The 26,780-nt window shown below is 33.0% G+C and overlaps 1 protein-coding gene across 12 annotated transcripts in view; it reads left to right on the top strand.

Annotated features, from left to right (window-relative positions):
- The window catches only part of LOC148602050 (kinesin-like protein unc-104), a 90,710-nt gene that overhangs the window by 28,947 nt on the left and 34,983 nt on the right, over positions 1–26,780 (top strand). For 11 of the 12 annotated variants that reach the window (XM_088556705.1, XM_088556703.1, XM_088556702.1 and 8 more), the window contains 17 exons: positions 12,401–12,579; positions 13,303–13,414; positions 13,813–13,956; positions 14,683–14,706; positions 15,602–15,680; positions 16,044–16,122; positions 16,788–16,933; positions 17,775–17,940; positions 18,734–18,809; positions 19,203–19,365; positions 21,102–21,242; positions 21,614–21,673; positions 22,695–22,776; positions 23,625–23,697; positions 24,439–24,544; positions 24,996–25,078; positions 25,883–25,951. In XM_088556705.1, the coding sequence (XP_088412831.1) occupies positions 12,401–12,579; positions 13,303–13,414; positions 13,813–13,956; positions 14,683–14,706; positions 15,602–15,680; positions 16,044–16,122; positions 16,788–16,933; positions 17,775–17,940; positions 18,734–18,809; positions 19,203–19,365; positions 21,102–21,242; positions 21,614–21,673; positions 22,695–22,776; positions 23,625–23,697; positions 24,439–24,544; positions 24,996–25,078; positions 25,883–25,951 (1,782 nt within the window). The remainder of the gene's footprint in view (positions 1–12,400; positions 12,580–13,302; positions 13,415–13,812; positions 13,957–14,682; positions 14,707–15,601; positions 15,681–16,043; positions 16,123–16,787; positions 16,934–17,774; positions 17,941–18,733; positions 18,810–19,202; positions 19,366–21,101; positions 21,243–21,613; positions 21,674–22,694; positions 22,777–23,624; positions 23,698–24,438; positions 24,545–24,995; positions 25,079–25,882; positions 25,952–26,780) is intronic. The other variant, XM_088556701.1, reaches the window with a different exon arrangement.

The raw sequence follows: 26,780 nt of genomic DNA, 5'->3' as shown, positions 1-26,780 counted from the left end.
ATAACATCGTAGGATGTCATGAAGATCGAATTAACAGGAATAACTATTACAGAAGTGGCAAGGAGAGAAACTAGTACTAAATTACATATACTCAATTACTTAAGATAAGCATCACATCGTCTGATCTCCCTACTGAGACTGATAAAAATTTCTTTTGCTGATATTAATATATTATGTATATACTTAATGTTAGTCGGTGGTCTCCCGGTGAATTTCAAGCTGTAATTTAAAGCAATTGAATTATATTAATAGGGCATGCAAGTCTAGTCCCTAATTAAATTCCCTTAAATTAGGCTGAAGACTATATTTAAGAGGGGCATTTATTTTGTTCTATCTGGCTGCCTAGAGGTTGTCCTAGGGTAAAGGAAATAACTCTTGAAATCAGAAATATGTTTGTATCATATTCAATTTCATCGAAGCCTTTCAAGCTTTGCTTTGAAACAGAATGAAATCAGTCCAAGTTATTTTGATGCCTACATGAGATTGATGTCAAATTTTGAATTCACACGTTTTTATGATTTTTAAGAGTTGTGTCCCTTACCCTTCTTAAATAAAGGATTTCTTGGCAAGTTATAGAAAGTGCATGAAAGCCAAAGCTGCATTCAATCATTGCTTAATGAATCATGATGAGATGTTTCCGTCAACCGCTGTACTAATATATGAGTTTCTAGTGTCTGAACATGCTTCAATTTTGTATACCAGTATAGATCCTAATGATGGATTGCTCCTAATATGGTTTGACACTGTGATTTCCTAGAGTAACATTGCTTCAATTTTGCCTACCAGTATAAAGGTCTGTTTCTAATTTGAGAATTAAATCCAAGATGGATGGATCTACATTGATCTGGAATATATCAGCTTGAGCTTTAATTGGACTTGTCTTAATCAGATTCATCATGTAATTTACGACATTGGACAGCGTCCCTTGGTCCCTTGCATAGATATCATCCATCAATTCATGCTGTTATGAATCGATTCGTAAAGTTGCATTGGCAATGGTTCTCTCTGTTCATGTTGTTTTATTCTCTTTGATACTAGTGGTAATTACAGTACAGTGCAGCTTCAGTGGTTTTACATTTTCCACTTGCTCATGGTGTGCTTTCAGATTTTCTATTGATCTGTGATACATGTAATATGATTCGCTGGCAACAATCTTTGTTTAGAAAGTCTGTATCTGTGAACATCAGATGGGTTGCGTCAAAGGGGAATCGTAAACCATAGAATTATAGAACCCTTAAATGTATAAAGACAGATTTTCTATCAGATTATTCCAGGGGAGTCTTAGCTTTAGAGGTTCATGTATCTTATTATTGGAAAAGACAACCAAAGTTAATTTACAAAACTTGTTTTTGTTGATGTTGTATGTAAGTTTTAAAACTGGAACTAATTCCATCTAAAGATTATGCAGAGAGCAGTATTTTGTCAGTAATACTTGTAGATGTCAATCTAAAATTGAAAATAATTCCATCTAAAAATTATGCAGAGAGCACTATTTTGTCAGTAATACTTCTACATGTCAATCTAAAACTGAAACTAATTCCATCTAAAAATTATACAGAGAGCAGTATTTTGTCACTAATACTTCTAGATGTCAATTTAAAACTGAAAATAATTCCATTCCAGTAATCAGAGAGTAGTTTGGATTTCATCTTGAGGATGTTTGGTGCTCTGTTTAACAAGGATTTCAAAGGGTTGTGAAATCTATAAAGGTCTTTCATGCTTGAACAATATAAATAGAAAAATTTGATGGGTCAGTATTTCATGAAACTTCTCATGTCATATTTTAAGGTGTGTCTAATGAAATTATGAAAGAAAATAGGAGGTCACTGGGCAAAAAAATATTTATACTATGAATGGATAAAAACAGAGAAGTCTGACAATTCAAGCTGAACATGAGTAGCCAACGTCCTTAAGTACTTTGATATGGCAAACACTAACCATGGACTGTTCTTTCCAATAGGAATGGAAATGGAGGATCTAGGAGGAAGGTTCCCTGGGTTAGAACTCATATTGTTGGAAAATTAAGAAATTTTGTGCAAAACTTGGGCAAAAATGTGCAATGATAGCCTGAACCCCTCTTTTAAAAAAATTCTAAACATGTACCACCTACCACCTTTTTCAAAATGTTCTAGTTCATAGCAAGAATTTTTTAGCTATGATTATTCATGCTGTTGTCTATGATGGTAACTGATGTATTAAAGGTATGCATGTATCACATTTTGCTTTCTCCACCAAGCATGAGGTATAATATGTCAACTGGTGGGCTTGGAGTCACTGGTATAGTCATGTAGGCCAAAGACTTGGTAGTCACTGCTTCTCAGCCAAGTAGGTCACATTTGAAAGGTATAGGATGATGGTTGGATCAAAGTCAGATCAAAATCGGAATAATGTTACTGTCTGAGTTGGGTGTTGCTCCTGTGAGCTTACGTTCAATAAAAGTCGGGCACAGTTTGTCAGACTAGTACAAAACATGGTCTGTTCTATTGGTCAATCATTTTCCTCCTGAAATGCATGAAATATCTCCCATAGGAAGTGAATCCAAAATAAAACAATCAATCTATCACATTTTGCTCTTTCTGCATGATTTTTAGTTAGACTTGTAATTTATAAGTTGTAAAACAACAAACATACTTGTATGTAACAGTAATAAACTATGATGATTTATTGAATGCTGGAAACAAGTGACTGAGGGTTTCCTGAAAATTAAAATGAATTAAAAACTTGATGTTGTTAACAATAAATGTCATTGTTAACCTGAAACCTTAGTTTTAACATAAAAGATATCCAAACACATGAAGTGGGAATAGGAAATGTCAATTATTGTTATTGAATGTCTCGGGTTCTTGGAAACTTAAATCAAATTAGAAAATCAATATTTGACCTGCATTGTTTACATTTAAAATCATTGGTACAAATTTAAATTACCCATGAATTTCAGAATTTACATTGAAGACAAGAATGCTTTAGTAAAATTCACAACTTGATAAAATTTGAATTTTGAATGAGGATGAAAACTGATACTTTAATGCCATGATGGTATTGTGGACAATAAATCTAGATTTTTAAGATTTTGGCCTCAATAATGCAGACTGAAGATTACTTTTGGAATTAGTCTCCTGTCTTTCAATTATTTGGTTGTAGACCTAAATTAGCCTGCAGTGCAGCTGCTATTTTAATTTTAATTCACAGAGTAAAGTCGCCCCTCCTTGTCAAATGCAGAATTAATAATGCTTTATTCAGCTGGGATTTAGAATATTCTGAGATGCACAAGTCTTGCATTTAAAGTGGGTAGAGATGCTTATTGAATTAGAACTTGTCAAAATATTGATTTCAGTTGATAATTGTGACATTTGTAGCAAGAATGTTCTGAAACATTTTGTATCAGTATGAACAAGGTTTTCATTTTAGGCAAGAATATTCTAGAACATTTTGTATAGTATGGACAAGGTTTGCATTTTAGGCAAGAATGTTCTAGAATATTTTGTATCGGTATGGATCAGGTTTTCATTTTAGGCAAGAATGTTCTTGAACATTTTGTATCGGTATGGAGCAGGTTTACATTTTAGGCAAGAATGTTCTAAAACATTTTGTATCGGTATGGAGCAGGTTTTCATTTTAGGCAAGAATGTTCTAAAACATTTTGTATCGGTATGGAGCAGATTTTCATTTTAGACAAGAATGTTCTAAAACATTTTGTAATGGGTGAAGACCATAAGCACATCATATAGACTCCCCTTCTCAATGTATTGGTTTATAAGTTTTTCCCTTTTTGAGGAGCATTTTCCTTGTCATTTAGAAACAAATTTAAAAAAAAAACAATTATGATTTTTGCAAATTTCACATGGGCATATATATTTGAAATCCTAAACCCGTATCTGGTAATTTGTTCCATTGAGTGGAAGGTTGCCCTACCATGCATATTGATTGTTTGTTTGTTTGTTGGGGTTTAACGTCCGAGCAGCAATATTTCAGCTATATTCAGACAATGAACATGAAATGGATGACAAAACGAACATGAAATGAAAAAAAAGGATGGGCCACAAGGACAATAGGGTCGACAAATTTTGATTGCCACTGGAAAAAGGGGGATGGGTAAGGTCGGGCAATTTAGCCTCCTGTGGCGGAGCGCAAAGGTTCCTACTCCTATCGAACACCACAGCAGGGTTCTTTAACGCGTGAGGAACGCGGCATCCCTCCCAACACGGCGCACCACCACGGTTTGCGGTCAGGTTTTCCGTATTATAGCCTGACAACCCCAGCATGTAACACGCCAGGGGTACCCCATTCCACCACCTGGGGCACACATCCCAGTTGCTCTGTGGGCAGAGCGCCTAGCCCCCGCCTAGGTTTCTGAGCACTATTTAGTCGCCTTTTACAACAAGCTTAGCGCTGCTGCAGGTCTATTCTTTTAACACCCGGACCTGCACGGGGCACCATGCATATTGAGGCTATAGAATAAGTGGATTTCCAAACAATAGTCCTGGAAAATCTGTCCATTCATTTTAGAATTGTTTTTTACACTTTTATTGTTGCAAAATTTAGTTGTATTTGTAATAGCATGTTTTACTAAACAAATTCAGACTTGTTATGTGTACATTTTGACTTCAGTAGAACCATAATATACATTTTGACTTCAGTAGAACCATAATATACATTTTGACTTCAGTAGAACCATAATTGCAACTGTTGCCTAGGATTCTCTGTTTCAAATATTTTTCATTAGACTTTATGGATTTATACTGCAAGGATTTGCATCTAAAATAGTAGTCAAGGTCTGTGTTTTTCATTAAGGAAATTATTGGGTCTGATTTCTGTCCATTTGTTTCTTGTTGGCTGCGGATGTCACTGTCTTGTATTTATAAGATTGCAGGAAATTGCGATGATATTTGATTAAAGTCGACAGCTTTCCTAATGTCAGCGTAATTATTGTAAATTTTAGGATGTACTACAAGACTGAATAAGTAAATTCCTTAATTATCAAATACTTTGTATTTTAAAGTAATTTTGTTGTAGTCTATATTACAATGAAAACTGTTTAAACAGAACCCCTTATGGACTTTGAAATTGGTTTGGTTTAGGCAGGTGTTCAGTTTACTCAGGTTCATCTTACATTTAAATTGATATAAAAAAAAAGTCTGGTTTTGATAGGATTTCAGTTTATTGAGGGTTTGGTTTAGACAGGTTTTTACTGTATTTTACAAAGTGAGATGGATATCCCAGATTCAAACTACTCTTAAAATGATATAAGAGGACTGGTTAAAACATGTTTTTTTATTAATAAGGGTTTGGTTTAGACAGGTTTCAGTGTATTTTACAAAGTGAGTTGGTTATAACATTAATCTTCTACTGCTGTCTTGATTTAAAACAATTGCTACAAAAAGAGACTTTTCAAGGTTTACATCAGACCTGGTTTAAATGTTTGAGAAGTGGATCATTATGTGGGTCAACAAGGTTGTCTCTCAATAGCATCTCTGAAATCAACATCCTTGTATGGATCTTTAAAGATTTTCAAGGTCAAAGTTCAAGGTCAATGTGAAATTCTGAAATTCTTTACTATCCTTTTTCTTACTCTATAATTAATAACCTTCTTAGAATCTGGAACCATATTAATTTTCAAGGTCTAGATCAAAGATCAAGGTCACCTGTTCCAATACATAGCTTGGCATATGCTACATTGCATAATTTTGTTGTAATATATATAGACCCTGTATAAAGGTTGATAATTATCTTTTGTTGTATGATGACTTTGCATGTTGAAATGTTTCCACAAAGAAGACTTTTACTCATGCAATAAGCATTAAAGTATAAGGATTGATTTTCTCTTAAAAGTTTAAGATTAGAATAAAGATATAATCTAGTATCTTCTTGGTTAACTTGATATGTAAATAAAGAGGGGTTTGAATGACACAAATCAGTGCATGTTTCAGGGGCATAATGCCTAGTTAATTCATTTTTGTTTTTATGGCATGCAGTACCTAAAATTTCTGTAAAAACAGTACAAAACATGATATTTTAATCATTTTGCAGCACCAGTCATTTTTTGGGTGCTATGTATGCTTCTGTGTTTCTTATATGGCTCACCTTTAATGCCAGTAGTTATACAGTGTAACCTGGCTAAACCAAGCCCTAGATAAACTGACAACCTGTCAAAAACAATCATCTTCTGAAGTCCTTCATATCAATTTCGATACTTTTGAACCTATATGAACCAACAACCTTTTTAAAACAAAAAAATTCCTTCCTTCAGTTTCATATAGGCTTAGTATAGACAGGTTTCACTGTAAATTCAGTATGTTTCCATGGCAACTAGAATGTTTGAAGAAATATTGAGTTGTATGGATTAGTCCCCCCCCCACTTTTGTTAACCTCAAGAACCCTCACTGTATGGATTAGCCCCCCCCCCCCACTTTTGTTAACCTCAAGAACCCACACTGTATGGATTAGCCCCCCCTCCCCACTTTTGTTAACCTCAGGAACCCTCACTGAATGGATTAGCCCCCCCCCCCCACTTTTGTTAACCTCAGGAACCCTCACTGTATGGATTAGCCCCCCCCCCCCCCACTTTTGTTAACCTCAGGAACCCTCATTGTATGGATTAGACCCCCTCCCCCCCAACACTTTTTTGTTAACCTCAGGAACCCTCACTGTCTCATTGCTTTTATTAGATTATTAATTATTGCACTGTAACCATGTATTACGTGTTTGTGCTGCCCCCCCCCCCCCCCACAAAGAAAAAAACCCAAAAACATGGCAATAATTTTTAAGATCAACATCATGCCTTGATTTATTTGACCTTTTCGCTATGTAAATTGTCATTAACCTCCCAGTAATTCTTATATCAACATCAACACCACAATAATAACATCAAGTTTAAATCCATGAAACAATACATTGTCATTTGGAATGACCTCATTAATTTAAACCCATCATTCCAGCTGATTTCCATGGAAAAAATAGACTTGTATAGAATAATGTATTATCTATCCCTATTGGAAGTCAATTTCAACTTTATTGAAGATGTAAAATCTATACTATTCATTGATTTCTTTTTTTAATTTCTGTAAGTTGATTCATTCAGAAAGTTTTATTAATCTCCTACTGTCAGCACCTAATGAGACTGTAGGTCTTCTGTCAATGTAAAAACAGATTTTCATACTCCTGCCACACAAAGTTGTGAAGTATTATGCTATACCTTTCAAAAGGTTGTGTTTCCATCTGTCCATCTGCCCATCTTCCTATTTTTCAGATGGTAACTTGAGAACATATCTATGAATTTCTTTTTAAAGGATGCACAGTTGTTCAGGATCATAAAATAAGGTGGAGTTAGATTTTTCACAAAATGTCAAAGTGTAGTTTCAAAGAGTGATCAAGGGAACCAAGGTTATAGCGGTAATCAAAAGAATGTAATCCAAGGACAAAGACCAGACATGGAAAACAGACATACACAACAAAGAACATAAAGTAACCAAAATAATACATACAAAGTAACAAAAATAAATGAGCAACTCGGACTCCACTAAAAACTGGGAGCATGGACCAGGTGCACCAGTAGGGTAAGCGTCCTCTGCTTTTCTAGAAACACCGAGTTGCTCATAAAAAGTCAAGTCCGGCCATTTTGAACATTTTGTCATTTAACTTTTTCACCATTACATGGAGGGGTATTACTTAATGTTCCATTAATGCCTTAATTTTGGTATTTTTAAAATGTTTTTTGATTGGTGAAGGATCATATTAATGTTTTGTTATGTTCTAATTACTTTTGCTCATGTTAGGGGGCTTTGAATTTTTTTCTGAAGTTATGGGATTATATAGTACTGAGTACAGTACTTTCAGAATATTGTTTTTATTAAAAAGCTACATTGAAATGTTAAGCAGCTTTTCATTAAGTAGATCATCTTGAGTTAAACAACGTCCCTACAGCTTAGCCTACCCTTTTAGGGTTGGAAATATAAGTCATTCCATAGATTTCCAGTCAGTCCTGCGACTTAGCCGGCCTTTTATTCTTGGATATATTGGTCCTTTTTTTACTTTCAGGTCAGTCCTTCAACTTAGCGTTCAGAAGAAAAGTTAAATTTAAATACTGAATGACCTTTGTTTAGTTTCCTTGCACTCAAAATTAACTAAACATCATAAAGACCAATTATTGTGTAAGAATAGGTTTTTGTATCCTTGTCTTTATTAAAATTGCATGTCAAAGGAAACACTTTTATCAATGTTTGATGTGTAAAACATTGATCTTTGTAGAAGAAAAAGACCTAAGATCAGCCATATATAACTTCCTTGTGATGTATCATATAGCAACTCAGTGTTTGATCTTTAACTATTTAGAATTAAGATAGAGAGGGCTTAGTGAGTTATACATTACATTGATTTATAAGTCATCCAACTTCTGCAGTTATGGCTCTTCATCCTCAAAAGGGAAAATTTATTATAGCCTCATAAAGTTCAAAATATAATGAGAAATGTCAGAGACAACAATCCCAAAGGGATAAAAAATGTCAGTTCTAGGCCACTCATGGGTCCCAAATGAATGACGAGGAAACCTTCACCCCACATGACAAGCTGGAGCGGGCCCCAAAAAAACATTATACACAGGTATACCATTATTGTATAAAAGACCTACACAAGATCTATTTATACAATACTGGACCTTGCCTTTTCATCCGCCCAACCTAAATATCAGTTTATTACTGAGTTTTCCTAACTCGTTTCCTGTTTTTTTTTTATATATAATTTAAGCCAAAACTGAATGGACAGAACTTTGGATATCCTTGTTAGATATAGAAGCCATTGATTTTCAATAAACACCCAGACTGAAGGAATGTTGCATGATTCATCCAAACATTAACTGCTGTAGCAATTAACCTTGCAAACCTACTCTCTTAGAAATCAATGGGCTTTAATAATTCATCAATAACAATTCCATTTTTGACTGATTTGCAGTATGTAAGAGTTGTGAAATATGAGCAATATGCTACAGCTGATGGAATTCTGTTTTGAAAACAGTCATCCTGGGTTTAAGTGTTACAGGACAATGTTACAACCTAAATAATTAAAGTAGGGATGATATGTAATGTGTTACAAGGGTGACCATATATATATTTTCTTTAATTTTTAATAAAAAATATTAAACTGATTTAAAAATGATAAATTTTTTTGAAGTCAGGTTTCATTTTTAAAGTCTATAACTTTGGTCCAAACAAAGATTAATGGATTTTTCCTCACATGTCCTTCTTAACTATTTACATAGTAATTTCATCAGTTGTTTAAAAAAAAATCTTTTAAAACAGACCATTTGTTATGATGATCGACTAATAAATGTAAAAGGTACTTGGTAACCTTGTTAGAAAAGTGTGTTTAAACAAAATAGAAATGTATGGGTGAAAAATCAAATTTATTTGAACTTGAGGTAGCCTTGATAGTGCCAAATTTTGTGTGTTTTTGTTTTTTTTTTCACTTTTTTTTTTTTTGGGTGGTTTTTTTTCTTGGAGGGGGGGGTATTTGACAGGGTTCACAGTATTTCTAGTTCATCATATAAATTCATTAAAAGCATAAGGACAAGTTAAAAGGGCAACGGGCGTATCATGCGCTTTAAGCACAGCTCTTTATTAAGTTTAATTTGGCTATTTATCAGAATCAAGGAAAGAAAACAAGATAGTCCATATCATTTTGGTTTTCATTGAAATGAACTTAAAATGAACATTTCAAGGACAGATATCTCTGTAAAAAAACCTCATTTTTCTAACATTATTGATAAATTTCTGAAATCCAGTGATGCAGATATCAAATAGTCGTCTTTTCAAAAAGAAAAATCACCTTTGATTTAAATTATATTGTCAGATCAGTTTGATTTTGACATGCATTTACTAATTTTTCCCGTTTTGCCCGATTCTTACAAATACTTACACTGAAGAACGAAGGGAACAACATTTGAATACATTGAATAAAGTTAATGTCGTTGAAGCTTTTCTCAGAAATCAATGTAATTAAAGATTTTACCAAAGAGACTTCTTTATTTATTAAATTACTGGTAGCAGCATTTATTAACAATAACGGTATGCCCATAAGGATGCAGCAAGGAGAAAAAAGAACTTCCTGCTTTGGTTTATTATAGCAGTAAATTATTGCTTGTGGACAATTGAGTTTAAGATAACACTTACGCATGCTGCAAGCATGTATGAAATTAGAATTTCAAATTGCCAATGCTCTTATACAAAACTTAATTACATAGATTCAGACATTTTAGCTTGAATTGGCTCAGTTTATATAGTAATGACCGCATAACTACAGTTTGAGGCCTAAAAAAAATTTCTTTGTTTCTGGTAACATCTCCTTCAACAAAATTCGGTTTGATGCCTTTATTTTGACACCGCTGAATACCGAACTTGTTGTAGCTACAGCTGTGTTGTTTAATTTTTTTTTAATGAATTTTGAACCTCCATATAACAGAAATGCCAAAAAACTGTTGTTTTTTTAATTTTGTTTTTTTGACACCATATAGACATTAGGGTTGGCATGGAAAAAAGAGGGTCCGTTGGGTTACAGAAACACATATTTTTTTTTTTTTTTATGAAGTCCATGCACACAGGAAAATAATCAAGGCAAAGGGTGCGGAAGTCAAAATAAGTGCATTTGTTTTTACTGAGTGCAGTTATTTCAGAAGGAATGGGTTGGTGTGACTTTATAGTTTGCTGAATCCTCTGAATGCCAAAATGCTAAAAATGTTTAGTAAAATGAATAAATGCTAAAAAATGTTTAGCAAAGTGAATAAATGCTAGACTTATTTTGTAAAATGAATAAATGCTAAAAAATGTAAAATGAATACACAAGTTTTCCTTTATATTGATCAGAAGTAAGCTTCAAATGGATTGTTATGAATTCTTGTGATGCATATATACTCAATCAATCAGTGGTACTTCAGTATATGAAAGAATCATTAAATTCTGTACTTGTCTACAATAGTAATTTGTTCTGTTAATGATGTGAACACCAAGCCCTAGTTGTACTTCCTTTGCAGTGCATTTTTTCCCATCGATTGTCAATTCACACATAGGTTCAAAAGGAAACAAGATCCCAATCATTGCAGGGTCTATTGCCATTAATGTACACATCATTGGTGTTTGAAAGGCTACAATAATCTCTACTAAGCTATGAATGCAACTTCTTCTTCAGTGATATGAACTCAAAGCCTTTATACCTTAAGAGTGCATTTTCTCAGTAACTGTAGATTCACTGGTAAGTTCAAAAGTAAGCTATTCCCAGTTTCCTTGCAAGTTCTTAATTGTAATGCATATTGCTGTTAATCTACAAATCAGTGGTGTTAGAAAGGCTTTGAGATTTCATCATCAAAATGCTATACTTGACTACAAATGCAATTTGTCCTGGTGGAGATATGAACTGCAAGTGTTAATTCTTTAGAATGGCACTTCTTCCACTAATCTTGCTCCATCAGATTTGATGCAGTAGACTGTGAGTCTGCAAGATTAGAATTAGAAGGTTAGAAACTGGTCTTTCTAATACTCATTTTACGGGATTAGTTATGTGGGATTTTAACCAAAATTTAATTAGCAGTCTTTGTAAGAATCATGCAAATTCTGTAAATTGTGATACACCACAAAAATAGGCTATATATTTTTATTATTGTTATTAAGTTGCTTTGTAGGTCTATGTGATGAAATGTGTAATTATTCATTCCAATCTGTCTACTCTTAGGAGATAATCCACATTGAAAATCCAACAGTTTCTGTTGTATTTTAGTGTCATTTGCAGAGTTATCTCCCTTGATTTTAAATTCTATAGTACATTTTATATATTTTTTATCTTTTATGAATAATTATTTGATAGGTTATTGGCCCAATGCTCTATTTTTGTGGGGATGTTAGCTGGGTGGAAAATTAGTTGATACATGTACTGTGATGCACACATGTTATTTTTTAATACTTTTTGATTGTTATGTGCAGGAAAAGGGTATGATTTAAGAAATAACATGTGAGGAAGTGGGAGGGGGAAGTATGGTGTTCTCATGTGATGTACACATGGGTTGGGTCTTCATAATATTCAAATAATTTATCCTTAGCATCCCTAAGCAAGTTATTACAAATATAAAGGCCAATCCATGTGTAAATGAGTACAGGACTATACCTTACATGTGTATGATTCACTGTGAAAGTACTAGTGTTCGTGGGGTACCAATTTTTGTGGTTTTGTGGATAGGCCAAACCACAAAATTTGGTTCCAAATGAATAGATTTCCATTGATGTGTATACTGAAAACCTCAAAACTCCCAATTCAAGAATCCAGGAACTTGTATTTCTTCCCTAATGCAGGAAAATTGATATCCACGAATTAAAGCACAGTACATGGATCATTTCTTTTATTAACTCTTTTCTCTCTGTTTCAGGTGAGTTATATGGAAATTTACTGTGAAAGAGTCAGAGACTTACTGAACCCGAGTAACAAGAATAATCTAAAAGTAAGAGAACATCCATTACTGGGACCATATGTGGAGGATTTGTCTAAACTGGCTGTACAGTCGTACGATGACATCAATAATCTCATTGAGGAAGGAAACAAAACAAGGTCAGCATACTCCATGATTTTGTTACCTTGAATTCACCTCCAAATACAGGCTGTTTTCTCTAGAAAATTATTGCCAAAAACACAGTTAGCCCAAGGTTTTTTTTGGTTCTCAATTGGTTCATTTCCTTCCAATATCCAACAGGAGGGCGCAATTTTGAAAAAGATTAACAAAATTACTGATACTGTTCATTGGGATGATTTTATTGAAATGTTTTCATTGTTTTAAGAAATATTACTTGAACTAACTTGGCTGTTGGTCTGCAGGTCAAACTATCCTTAATTCTGTAGGCAGAATACTAATATGTAGGGAGGGTTATACATACTTAAACATTCAACCATGTGATCTTCCATTATAAAAGAAAAAAAATCATTCTTGCCCCTAATCACAGGTTTCAGGTCTAGAATAGGTGTATGAAATTTAGAGGTCCTGAGCATGGTATTTAGGGTGTTTGATTTTGGACTGTTAATAATTTGTACTCTGTCCCTGTTTTGTTTCATAGACAAGCTTAGCAATTCTTTACAAAGCTCTAATTAATCCACCAAACCTTTTCCCCTACCAGTGCACCTGGTTCATGCTCCCAGTCCAGGTTGCTCATTTAATGTTTCTTTTTACGTGTTATTTTTATGTTCTTTGTTGTATGTGTCTGTTTTTCCTGTCTTGTCTTCTTTTAATTTTCACTCAAATCTCAATTCAATTGATTATTTTTTCCAATTTTTTTCCAGAACTGTTGCTGCTACCAACATGAATGAAACCAGCAGTAGATCACATGCTGTATTTACAATCATATTTACACAGAAACGACATGATATATCTACTGATCTCACTGGAGAAAAGGTAGGACAAATTCCCTGCTTTTGGATGACTAGATTTATCTCCCTTCTGCAGAGTTAAATTTCCTTTATAATGAGCATAATTTTTTCCAGATAACCATGCAAATGAAACAGTAAAGAAAATATCATATTTTCAGATTTAATGACATATATTTGAATCATCCCATTGCTGTTGCTTCAGTATTTTTTTTGCCAGTATTCAACTGATGCATAAAAAATCATGCTTCCACATCAAACTTGTCTTGCTTGTACCAATTTACAAAGTCTTACTTATTACAAAAAACCAATACCTGAAAAAAAAAATCCGAAATCCTGTGTTTAATCCATGATCATCCTTTTTAGTAAATGTTTAGTGTCAATTCATCAATCAATGTATCAATTAGCTATATTTTCTATGTTTAGGTCAGTAAGATCAGTTTGGTAGATTTGGCAGGAAGTGAGAGAGCGGACTCAACAGGTGCTACAGGAACTCGTTTAAAGGAAGGTGCTAATATCAACAAGTCATTGACCACTCTTGGCAAAGTCATCTCTGCTCTTGCTGAATGTGTAAGTTGTGATACAAAAATAAAATGTCAAAAGACCGAGAAAATCACATATACCAGCTATTTGTATGGCTTAGAAATAACAAGCTTGGAACAGATTTTGATGTTTGAAATATACTCTAGGTCCTGCAGACAGCCGTTCTAGAGTCTTGCAAATCAGAAAAGGTTTAATGATTTTATCTGGCTGTTAACCATCTTTTGATTTGAAAACTATCAGATAACTTATAAGGGCATGTCTGCGAGAGAAAAAAAACTTCTGGGACTGTCACTGTACGAAACTTGTAAAAAAGTTAGAAAAAAAAATGAATTGTGATTTTCTCAAATTGATAGAATTGTCCGATATACTATACAAATCTTTCCTATATGCTTCTTATTACACACAGTCTAAAGTATAACACTGCTAATTTTCTTGTAATAATCTTAACAATGTTCATATACCATATTCATGTTGTTTTTTTATCTGTAGTTGTGTTTTAGAAGTCTCCCTTATAGTTATGCACTTTTTAAAGATACTGTTTTGTGTTCAAAGTGTCATATAGGAAAATTTACTTCTGTTAAAAGTAATATCCATCTGTGGAGACAAAAAATGTAATAAAATTTGTAATGAAGGGGAGACAATTCTTAAATCTACATTCTATAACATATTCTTGATAGAAATTTAATGTTATTAAAAATTAAATCTATCTTTTTTATGATAAGACACCCTTAAATGTCATGTCTTGACTTTTAGAGTGTAGGAGATAACAAACTGTCTGTAAGTTGGGAAGATGTTGTAAATTATGCTGAGCATTGTAAAAACTCAAATTTTTTGTTTCTAACAAAACTGTTTTGAAGCTTAGTCACGTAATTTTTAATCAGCAAAGTGAAGTTAAGCTTATAATGCTAATGATTTGAGTTTTTACAGTGTGTATTTTCTTGCTTTAACTGTGATCACACTTTGTTTTGTGAAAATGTATTAGATTATGAACACAGTAGTATCAGTTTGTTTAAGGAAACAAGAAAAACCATTACAAAAATGTATTGTGTACATGTAGGTATGCTGTAGATTGTAATTTTTATAATTGTGTAAATTGTGTACATGTACCTGTACCATGTAGTTAAGAGTATGTTTAAACCTTTTTAATTCCACTTGGTTTGGGAAGAAATTTCCAAATGTTTTTCAAGACTTTTGTTGTGCAAAATTAGTTATGTAATAATTATCTCAGATATCTGTATTGAAAACAAAAATACTCGTCTTGAAGCTAGGGAGTTTTATCCCTCCCATTTACCTATCAAAAGGCTTTAAATGTTATTTTCCTGTGGAATGCTTAACTTGTTCATCCAGTGTTTATTTTTACTCTAAGATGGGTTAGAGTTAATATGTTCATGGAGATTTAGCATTTTCCAAAGATTTAGGCTTTTCAAGTAGTTTGTTCCATTTTTAACAAAATGCAGTTTCCAGTTGTGTTTCTGTACAATTCATATTTTAAAAATTTTCCATAAAATTAAATCTTTCTGTGATTCTATATCTTTATCACATCTTGAAATTGTTAAAAAAAAATAATACATAATTCAGAACAAACCCTAACATAAAAAAAAATTAAAAGAACTGGTAAATTGTGAAAAAAAAAACTGAAAGCAGCATAATTGTTACTTTATTTTCTTTCAAGGCCAACAAGAAAAAGAAAAAGGAGAACTTTATCCCATACAGAGATTCAGTACTGACATGGCTACTGAGAGAAAATTTAGGTAGGTGTAATAACTAAACTGTATTCCCCTAAACTAAAGAATTCTTTAAACCTTTTTGTAAAACAGGCATGTTTCAGGAACAGGTTACTAATGATAACAGAAAACAGGTACTGAAAGATAACATCTGAAAAACAATCATTGCCATCTTTCTGGAATATAAACACACATTAGACTCATTGCATGAACATGACTCGCTTGATATGGACATGTAATTTATCTGATACAAGCTTAAAGAAGGAAGGTTGTTTTCAGGAGGTATGGTTTTATGTTTATGAGCACAAATGCAAAAAATGTATAGGAACATTTAAAATTGCAGCAAATACTTAAAAACACTAACATTATTATTATGTCTTTGTATTTTAGGAGGAAATTCTAAGACGGCTATGATTGCTGCTTTAAGTCCAGCTGATATTAATTATGATGAAACACTCAGTACTTTAAGGTACAATAATCTTCAATCTACGATAGTACATCTTGACACAACATCTCAACCTGTTGGGGTCAACACAAATTTTTGTTGGATTTTAAATCTGTCATTATTCAATTTTTCTCAAGCAAAGACAGCTGAAACCAGCCCATTTAACATCATGCTGATTTTGACCTTGGTACTGTAAGGAATGATGTATTTATGCTACCAAACTTCAAAAATACTTGTTTCTATTTTTTTAACAGGTTTATGAAATAACCTGGTTTATGCCAGGTTACACCTTTTATTTCACACTTCATGGTTTGTAAGTGTAAACTGCTGCAACCCTGGTTATTTCATATAACCTGATAACAAATTAGAAATATTCCTGTATTTATTTTCTAATGAATAAAAGTCCAAATATTTAGAATGGATTTATAATCAAAATGCTATTTTGATAATATTATTTGAATCATGGAGTGTGGACCAATCAACATTAATGATGTCATAGTACCAAGCCAGGTTATACAAAATAATCTGGTTTGCTCAAAGAGAAACAACCAATCAGAAAGCTCAATACAAATCAAATTAGGTTATTCGAGTATAAGAATATTCTTGATTTTCAAGATTTACTTTCATTTCATGATGACACTTTCTGTTTAGAACTATCTCAGTATTTGTATGTCATGTTATATTTACAGATATGCGGACAGAGCTAAACAGATCATGTGTAAGGCTGTTGTCAATGAAGATCCTAATGCTAGACTTATTAGAGAACTTAAAGAGGAGGTTGCTAAACTGAGGGAAATTCTACAGCATGAGGGTATTGAAATAGAGGAGCAAAAAGGTGAGTTACTGAGGGAAATTCTACACCATGAGGGTATTGAAATAGAGGAGCAAAAGGTGATTTACTGACAGAAATCCTACAGCACGAGGGTATTGAAATAGAGGAGCAAAAAGGTGAGTTACTGAGGGAAGTTCTACAGCACGAGGGTATTGGAATAGAGGAACAAAAAGGTGAGTTACTGAGGGAAATTCTACACCATGAGGGTATTGAAATAGAGGAGCAAAAAGGTGAGTTACTGAGGGAAGTTCTACAGCATGAGGGTATTGAAATAGAGGAGCAAAAGGTGATTTACTGACAGAAATCCTACAGCATGAGGGTATTGAAATAGAGGAGCAAAAAGGTGAGTTCCTGAGGGAAATTTTACAGCATGAGGGTATTGAAATAGAGGAGCAAAAAGGTGAGTTACTGAGGGAAGTTCTACAGCACGAGGGTATTGAAATAGAGGAGCAAAAAGGTGAGTTACTGAGGGAGATTCTACAGCATGAGGGTATTGAAATAGAGGAGTAAAAGGTGAGTTACTGACAGAAATCCTACAGCATGAGTGTATTGAAATTGAGGAGCAAAAAGATGAGTTCCTGAGGGAAATTTTACAGCATGAGGGTATTGAAATAGAGGAGCAAAAAGGTGAGTTCCTAAGGGAAATTCTACACCATGAGGGTATTGAAATAGAGGAACTATAAGTTGAGTTCCAATTCTATTTCCTGAAGTTAACTATATTACTCACTGTAAAGCAATAGAGTATTAAAACTGCTTATGTCATCAATGTAATAAGAATTACTGTAATGACTTATAAAGTCAAAGTTACGATCTAATATAATATTGTGAACTGATTTTGATTCAGGAACAATAGCTAAAAAGGAGGGAACTAGATCCAGAAAACAGTCAGTAGCCTTCGAGGAAATGGAAGAAGCTCATGAACGACTTCAAATGTCAGAAAAGTTAATCGCTGAGTTGAACACCTCATGGGAGGAGAAACTCAGAAAGACAGAAGAAATTAGAAAAGAAAGGTTTGTTTTACATACATACATGTATATAAATAGTTATTTTTGGCAACATGTAATTTTCAGGACAACTCAGTATTTACTGTCAGCATCATTCTTGCATGGTTTCTCCTTAACGTGATGTAGACTGTTAATTATAGTTAAGATCAGAGTCTAGCCTTGATATACCTAACCAAAGTACTCAGTTAGAGTAAGTATAGCCTTGATATACCTAACCAAAGTACTCAGTTAGAGTAAGTCTAGCCTTGATATACCTAACCAAAGTACTCAGTTAGAGTAAGTATAGCCTTGATATACCTAACCAAAGTACTCAGAGTAAGTCTAGCCTTGATATACCTAACCAAAGTACTCAGAGTAAGTCTAGCCTTGATATACCTAACCAAAGTACTCAGTTAGAGTAAGTCTAGCCTTGATATACCTAACCAAAGTACTCAGAGTAAGTCTAGCCTTGATATACCTAACCAAAGTACTCAGAGTAAGTCTAGCCTTGATATACCTAACCAAAGTACTCAGAGTAAGTCTAGCCTTGATATACCTAACCAAAGTACTCAGTTAGAGTAAGTCTGTAAAATGTGTGGACTCTTGTGTTGATGCTTTAGGCCACATAAAATCCCCATGTATGTCAAAAGTCCTGGGTGCAAACTGAAAACTTAATTTCTGATTATTTGTTATTTTACCAAATGAAAATCAGTGAATTTATCTGATCTGAATTTTAAGATTAAATGGATATTTAACAACTTTTAAGAACAAGTGCAGTAGGAGAGCTTGCCTTCATGTATTTCTTATTTTTTTATTTCAGAGAGAAGGTGCTTGAAGAAATGGGTGTTGCTTTGAAGGAAGATGGAGTGACTATTGGTGTCTTCTCACCTAAAAAGGTCAGTACAGATAACTATAATGGCCAGTTATGTCATTTTGTCCATGAAAGATAATCTCTATATTTTTGGACTGTGTAAGTTGGAATTGTTATGTAATTTTTCTTGTACTGGTGCATCTATTAGTTTGTATGCTCAAATTCTCATTTCAAGTTTCTGGTTAGCTCAAAAAGATCCATTTGAATGTTAATAGACAATAAGAAAAACATTATCTGGGTAGCTTTAATTTTAAGGCAGATGTTTTATTGTGGGCATATGCTCTTTCTCTAAAAAAAAATGTGATCTCAATATATTTGTTCTTCATCTATTGATAAGTGACAATGTTCTTTCTTTAATTTCAATTAAGATCTGCGTACACATCTTAGAACTGTAATCAATCAATCAATCTATTTACAGACACCACATTTAGTAAACCTGAATGAAGATCCATTGATGTCTGAGTGTTTACTGTACTATATAAAACAAGGAACAACCAAAGTGGGAGGAGGTAGTCATCAGGACATCATGTTGACAGGTTCTAACATACTAGAACTTCACTGCTACTTTGAATATAGAGATGGTAAGATATGAACTGATAGATAGATAGATAGATAGATAGATTGATAGCTTTGTTTGATAATGAAGGGGTCCTAGAACCATTGAAAATGTAATGGTATTAGGCATTGACTGAAAGATGATATGTTGAAAGGGTCTGCAGGGTTCGACACTAACAGTAGTCCGATAGTTTAGTGCCCACTTGATTTTAAGGAGGACCACCCAAGAATCTGTAATAAATTGTCCTTTGGACTACCTGAAATTGTGTTAGTAGTTACTGAGTAAGTTGGGGAAAAAGTTTTAATTTCAGCAAAAAAATTATGTCTCTTTGAAAACATCGGCAAATGATTAGTTTCATACTTTATTCTGGCAGTTCTATGCACTTTTCGCCACTCTGAACTCGTCCCTAATTGAGTTACATTCCGGCCATTTTTTCTTTTCGATCATTCTTGGGTTTTTAACTTCCATTTATCGTACTTTTAAGGTCGACACGTGCTTGTGGGGACTAAACTCCTTTTGCTCTTTAACTGCATCATTCAAATGCTTTATTCAAGAAAAAAATGATATTAAGTCACAATCTTTTATCAACACTGATTTTAGTCAAAGATGTACATTTTTTTGGGGTTAAACACCCCACCAGCTAAAAAACCTAAAATGTGTAAATGTGTGCAGAGAAATTAGAGAATGAGGATGAGGAACAGGATGAGGATGATGAGCTGTATTACAGCAACAGAGATATAACTTCTCTTCAGATGAAGTCATACAGACTTTTTCTTGACCTTATGCAATAATAAAAAATAAATTGAGATTCATTCAACTCTTTCCTATTTTTTTCATTATCCTGAAGAAAATATCCATTCCAAAAAGCTCATTGTATAGCCTCCCAAAGTGCTTAAATGGCAGGATTTTGCATCTTATTTTTATTTTTAAATCTTGTTGGGGGAGGCATGCCCCCAAACCCCCCTACTTAGGGCAGATTTGCTGCCCTCAGGACTACAGCATTTATTGTAAAGCTAATAAAGGTTACAAATTGATAGGCAAAGATTGCTGGCAATATTGTATAGCTAATAATTTTTGTGGTTGCTAATTTTTTGTGGATTCTGTCAAGAAAATATATATATATGCAGGTATCAATTTTTACAGTTTAAGGAGGTAGACCTAGGATAAGGGACACAACTCTTAAAAATCATTGGAACATTTGTATTAAGTAAGCATTCGATTAATTTTATTCTGCTTCAAATGAAAGCTTGAGAGGCTTTGGTGAAATTGAATATGATACAAACGTATCACTTATTTCATGAGTTATGTCCCTTACCCTAGGTCTACCTCCTTAAGAAAAAACAGTGATGAATAGTGTTAAAAATGAATTTCACTTGTGCTTTTTTTGCTGCTTTTTTTGTCCACTGTAAAATTGTGAAAATTAGTCATTATTATTGTCTATTAAAATCACAAAGTACAAACCATCATATTTAGAGGTGATATTGAAGTACCTAGTAGCAGGTTACTTTTGTGGGAGTAAAATTTTTGTGATTTTGAGGTGAAAAGGTATACAAACAATTTTGGTGTTTCTTATTTTGCTGATACTGATTAGAGCACCAATTACTGAAGCATAAAGGAAATATTGCATAGAATTTATTTTGGTGTTTATAAACAGGTAGCTAAAATGCATGAAAATTTCTCGCTATTTGGTAAATCCAAGCCATAGGTATATCAATAAGCTCCAACTGCATGATAGTTACCTATCTGTGATGTAATTTGTAGGTAATGTGACATTAATACCATGTGAGGATGCACTGTGTTATGTCAATGGTAGGAAGATCACAGAGGCTTTAGAATTAAAGACTGGAGCCAGAGTTATCCTGGGAAAACATCACGTCTTCAGATTCAACAACCCAGAACAAGGTTTGTTGTCAGACTAAATGGTTTGAGACGAGTAACCAGTTCATAAAACATTACATCATTGAATTTACTCAATGCAAATTATGACTTATCAGATCACTCAGAATGTAAGATGAGGAAAAAGTCAAGGATTTGAGGAAACTATTATTAGAAATAATATTAAAAAACCCAGGCCTGAAGATTTAAGATTCTTCAGAATTTTTTTTAAAAAGAAGAGTAAAGTCATAGAATTAATTCCTATGTTTACTTTTGGTTATGGAAGTATTTTGCTCTCTTATACTATACTATATACTCTGTGTTGAAAGTGTAGAAAATCTGTCATTTCCTCATTAAGAGTTTAAAATACAATTAAGTCCATTGTTTTATATTTACAGCAAGACAGAGCAGAGCTCATTTGTTAGATATGGACCAAAGTATGATAGAATCCATGGGATGTAAGTACTCTTTAATTTATAATCTTTAAAAGAAACAGCACCGAACCAAACTTTTTTTAAGGAGGTAGACATAGCATAAGGGACACAACTCTTAAAAATCATTGGAACGTTTGTATTCAGCATTTTACACCAGTGTCATGTTAGCATCAAAGTAACTTAGATTAATTTCATTCTGTGTCAAATGAAAGCTTGATAGCCTTTGGTGAAATTGAATTTGATACAAACATATCACTGACTTCATAAGTTACATCCCATGCCCTAGATCTACCTCCTTAAGTATGTAAGACAAGTTAAGTAAAAAAAACTTGGAAAATATCCTAAAATTTGACTTTAGTATCAGATATAATTCCAAAGATTAGATTAAGGTGCTAAGAATTGAAGATTCAAGACTGTTTAAAAGTTCAAGTTTAGCTCAGTTAAGATTAGAGATCTGTTTAAAAAGCATCTTTGTAAGTAAAGGAAGGTTGTGACCTTTTCAAGCTTTCATTGCTTGTGACCCTCAGTCTTAGGTACTTTCATTTGAACTGTTCAAATTTTAAATGTAAAATTTAACTGAATTCTAAGCATGGGTTGTACTGGTATCGTATTTCATAACCTGTTGTTGATTTAAGTGACAGTCTCTGTAAGAATCAGGCAGTAGGTAAAACATGGTATGAAAAAAACCTATCATTATGATAGTGTAATTTAACTATTTGAATCATCAGAATCAAGGAAAACAGACAAGATTTTCCACATCATGCTGGACCATTGAGTGATAATTTCATTGAAATGCACTGAAAATGAACATTTCAAGATTACTTTGTCAAAAACATCATTTTTTCTAACATTCTATTGAAAAATTTATGAGCAAAGCCAGTAATGCAGAGGTCAAATAATGGTCTTTTCAAATAGAGAAAGTATCCTCGAGTGGTATTACATTGTCAGATCGTTGGGGTTTAGACATGCATGTTTCTGATTTTTCCCATTTTGCCTGATACTTACAAATACTTACACTTTATTATTATGTATGTTCCAATTTTAGCTGAACCAGTAGACTGGACTTTTGCTCAGCTTGAGCTGTTGGAAAAACAAGGTGTAGATTTAAGAGAAGATATGGAACAAAGGTAAGTTGTCTCCCCTGAAAATTTTACTAAATAGATGAAGGCTTATGAGTTGATGTGAACCATGGAGGCAAGTTATCTTTACTTTTATGATGTAGATGTAGATTAATAGATAAAAAAATCTTGAATATTGCTTCTCTTCCATGTGTTTAGTTGTGCCAAGACTTAAAGATAATTATTCAATACTGCTGAAAAAGGGTCCTTACAGATTTGATTTCTTTTGCTTTAAAACAACTCAGCTTTTTAAACCAGATTTTACCATTATAATTTTCTTACTTTCAATTTTGAAAGTATCCTTTTGTTTTTTGACCTCGTAAAATCAGGTCTGGTAATAAATCAATGTAGCAGAATAATACAAGACTGAATACATCAAAGGATTGAGCAGCCATGTTTTAATGTGGCTAGTACTGGCTTTCCTTGACATGTCTAGTCTTGTATTTGTGGGAAACATTTCTAGAAAGCTGAAACAATTCAATTTATAGTCAAAATATGTTTTAAGGACATTAGATTGTAATAATTAAAATTCATTCTGTATTCATTCAAAGTGTTTAGCTTCACATCAAGACCTCAAGACCTGACCTGTTTCTGACAAGTTAAACTTTTACCTTTAAAACTGTTGTTTCCAGCTGCTAAACTCTAGTGATTTTGGTGATAACTCATTTGAAGCTACTGTTTCTCAGTAGAAACTAAGGTCAATGGTAGTCCATAGTCAGACAATCCGGAAGTTTAAATCTGATTCTTTTAAAGATGTTTGAACTTATAAATCAACAATTCTAATGCAAAAATTAGCACTTGGTGAAAATTACCATCTACCGGTATATATAACAGTAACAATGTTTATTTGTTGACAGATTAATGTCATTAGAGGAGCAATATAAGAAGGAGAAAGAAGAAGCTGACTTGTTATTTGAACAGCAAAGAAAGGTACTGTTAAATTTATTTATTTTTTGTCTTAGTGGTGTAACAATTATTGTTGTGTTTTTCATAATGTAAACAATGTGACTGTGATCAAATTTCAGTAATTAAGACTTCTCATCACTGAGTTATAATTCTTATAAAAATGGTATTATTTCATACCACAAAAAAAATATATTTACAATGGTAAATGTCAGCATTGATGTATGAATTCATGGTCCTTTTAATCCTTTTACTTGAAGTTAACTTGATTTTAGGCTTCATCCATCCTTTGAGGGACGGAGCTATTTGTACCTAAATAACATGTGACTTCATTTTATAACACACAGATCTTTCATATTAGCACAATATAAGTAGAACAAATTGATGGGTCTTTGTGATTGTTTTTGTGATATAAGCATCTGAAATTCTGGTTGGAAAAGGATTTCTCTAGACTTTCCATAGGTTTTGTTAAAGTAGGTTATATTTATCAGAAACCCCGAAGAAATATCAAGGGTTATTTAAAACTTCTCAAATAGCATTTTAAGGTGTGTTTAATGAATTAAAGAAATGAAAAGTGGGATCCCTTGGAAAAAACTTATGCTATGAAATGGATAAAACCAGAGGAGTCAGAAAATCTGTCAAAAAATGGCTGAACATAAGCAGAGCATATTCCTAAATAGGAACTTGTAATGTTGAATTAGGCTTGTATTTTTGATAATGTTTGACAGTGCTATACTTTTTGATGTAAATTGTGATATTTTTCCCCAGGACTATGAAACACGTATCCAGAACCTGCAGGAACAGGTGGAGAATTATTCTATGATGTCATCAGTTTGTCACATGGAAGACGTCACGTCAGAAGAAGAACAACAAGGTCAGTGTAGATAGATAGGAATTTTATCTTTATTGTGGAATGGGCTTTTGTACTTAATGTATGACATCTACTACCTGTTTGCCAGAAAAACTTGAATTTTCCTGATACTGTGGTAATACACAAAATTTTTGTCATATTTTTCTCGGCTACTATTAATCCCAGGCTGCTTATATATTGTACTAAACTTCATATATACATTATAGGTTGTGTTTTCATACTTGTATTACATCTATTTCCCATTAGCCAAAAAAAAAAAATCAAAAAAATTCATTATATTGTAATGGAAAGTGGGGGTGTCACTCAAACATTTCTTCTTTTAATTTTTTTTAAATTTTGAATCGTGGTATAAAACTGAATGCCTGTCTAAACTGAACCAAATTTAAACTTTGAAAGGGGTTCAGCTTTCAATTGACAAGTTTTACTTTATGAACAACTCCAGTATTTGTTTCAGAATACCAGTGGACTGAAAAAGAGAGACAGCTGTGTACTTGGGCATTCAGGAAATGGAAGTATCACCAGTTTACATCTCTCAGGGTAAGTTCTTTTGAAAGTAATGCCTAGATCATATGTAAAGATGATTTATTCCCATTGGTGACCTCCCTGGATTTCATTCTGAATTTAAAATGCATGTTCTTACAGAGTTAGACTTTGCGAAGTTTTGGATGTAAATGATGTTCAATAGTTCAATTATCTTTTTTCATATTTATGGAATGCAAGCCATTTTAGCAAGTTTTTCAAAGGGAAATAACCCACCAACACCTAACAAACTGGTTTACGCTCTTATTTGGGAAAGGGAAAACAGTAAACATTTTTCTAGGAAACTTCATCTTTTTTCACCTTGGTAAGTATCTAATGGTTAGAAATAAGTTATTTAAAAGTATCCAGGTACTTACCGTGGCTCTATTAAATTAAATATTTGAATTTGAGTCTATTGCTGTCCAATTTGACAGTAAACTAGTCTTGTTGGGTGACAGATTTGTAGAAAGTTACTCCCCTTTGCTTAAAATCTTAAAAAAACAATGCCAAAGTTGTGAATATGACAAAGGACTATTCACTCGTAAACTACTGTTAGCTTTATTTGGTGCATTGCATTCCTATATGATTTTGAATGTGCATTATGGAAAACATACCACCACTTGGGAGTTCAATAATGCACATTTAATTTTCATTAATATTTTTTAGGAAAGTCATAAAAAAAGCTCACATCATTCAAAATCTGTGTTGTCAAACATCATTAAGAACAAGTACAGAAATCTTTTAGGTCTTTATTATCCTGGATCAGTTGTAGTAGATTTTTCTGTGGAGTGGACAGCATTGTAATGAATTAATTTTTTTTAGGATGATTTATGGGGAAATGCAATATTCTTGAAAGAAGCTAATGCTATAAGTGTGGAACTGAGTAAAAAGGTAAGTTTTTACTACCAAATGATAATTGTTGTACAACTCAAGATTTAAAATGATTCAGATTATGGTATTTGGCATTGTTGGATTAAGGAGGTAGACCTAGGGTAAGGGACACAATTCTTACAAATCGTTGGAACGTTTGTATTCACCATTTTACATCAATCTCAACTAAGCATCAAAGTAACTTGATTGATTTCTTTCTATTTCAAAGAAAAGCTTGAAAGGCTTTGGTGAAATTGAATATGATACAAACATATCACTGATTTCAAGAGTTATTTCCCTTTTCCTAGGTCTACTTCCTTAAACTGTGAAACAATTGAGAATACGTCAAGTGAACAACAGTTTTGAAAATTTAGAAATTGCTGCAAAAATGTTGCGATAGCTATTAGATATGATTTTCTTCTGCCTCAAAGCGAAATTGTGCTTTTTCAAATCTGGATTTAACCACATGTTAACATCTGATTGCAGAATTTTCCACTGTTTTGGTTAGCTTCATTAAATCAAGTCTGATCATTAATAAACTCCGGTGGCATACAGATTAAGAAAAATTTAAATAGGAAAGTTCTTTATAATGCCAAAATTGAAACAGAATTTAATTTTAGAATAATTATTTGAAATTCAAAATTGCATACAATAGTTCTTGAATTTTCAGTATTTAGAAATAAATTTTCAAAGTACAATGAAATAGTCTTTTACTAATAACAAAGCAGTTTTTAAAAAAAAATACTGAAATTGAACGAAAAATGAAAAAATTACCAAAAACAGAAAGCAAAGACCAGGTGCACTGGTAAGGTAAATGTAAATGTAACTGACAATATTCAAGGGCCTTTAA

Source organism: Perna viridis, chromosome 12, assembly GCF_037379345.1.
Source record: "Perna viridis isolate PV_CMFRI_1.1 ecotype Kerala chromosome 12, ASM3737934v1, whole genome shotgun sequence".
NCBI classification, from domain to species: domain Eukaryota; kingdom Metazoa; phylum Mollusca; class Bivalvia; order Mytilida; family Mytilidae; genus Perna; species Perna viridis.
Note: the sequence above shows the minus strand (reverse complement) of the source record. Positions and strands in the feature narration are given on the sequence as shown.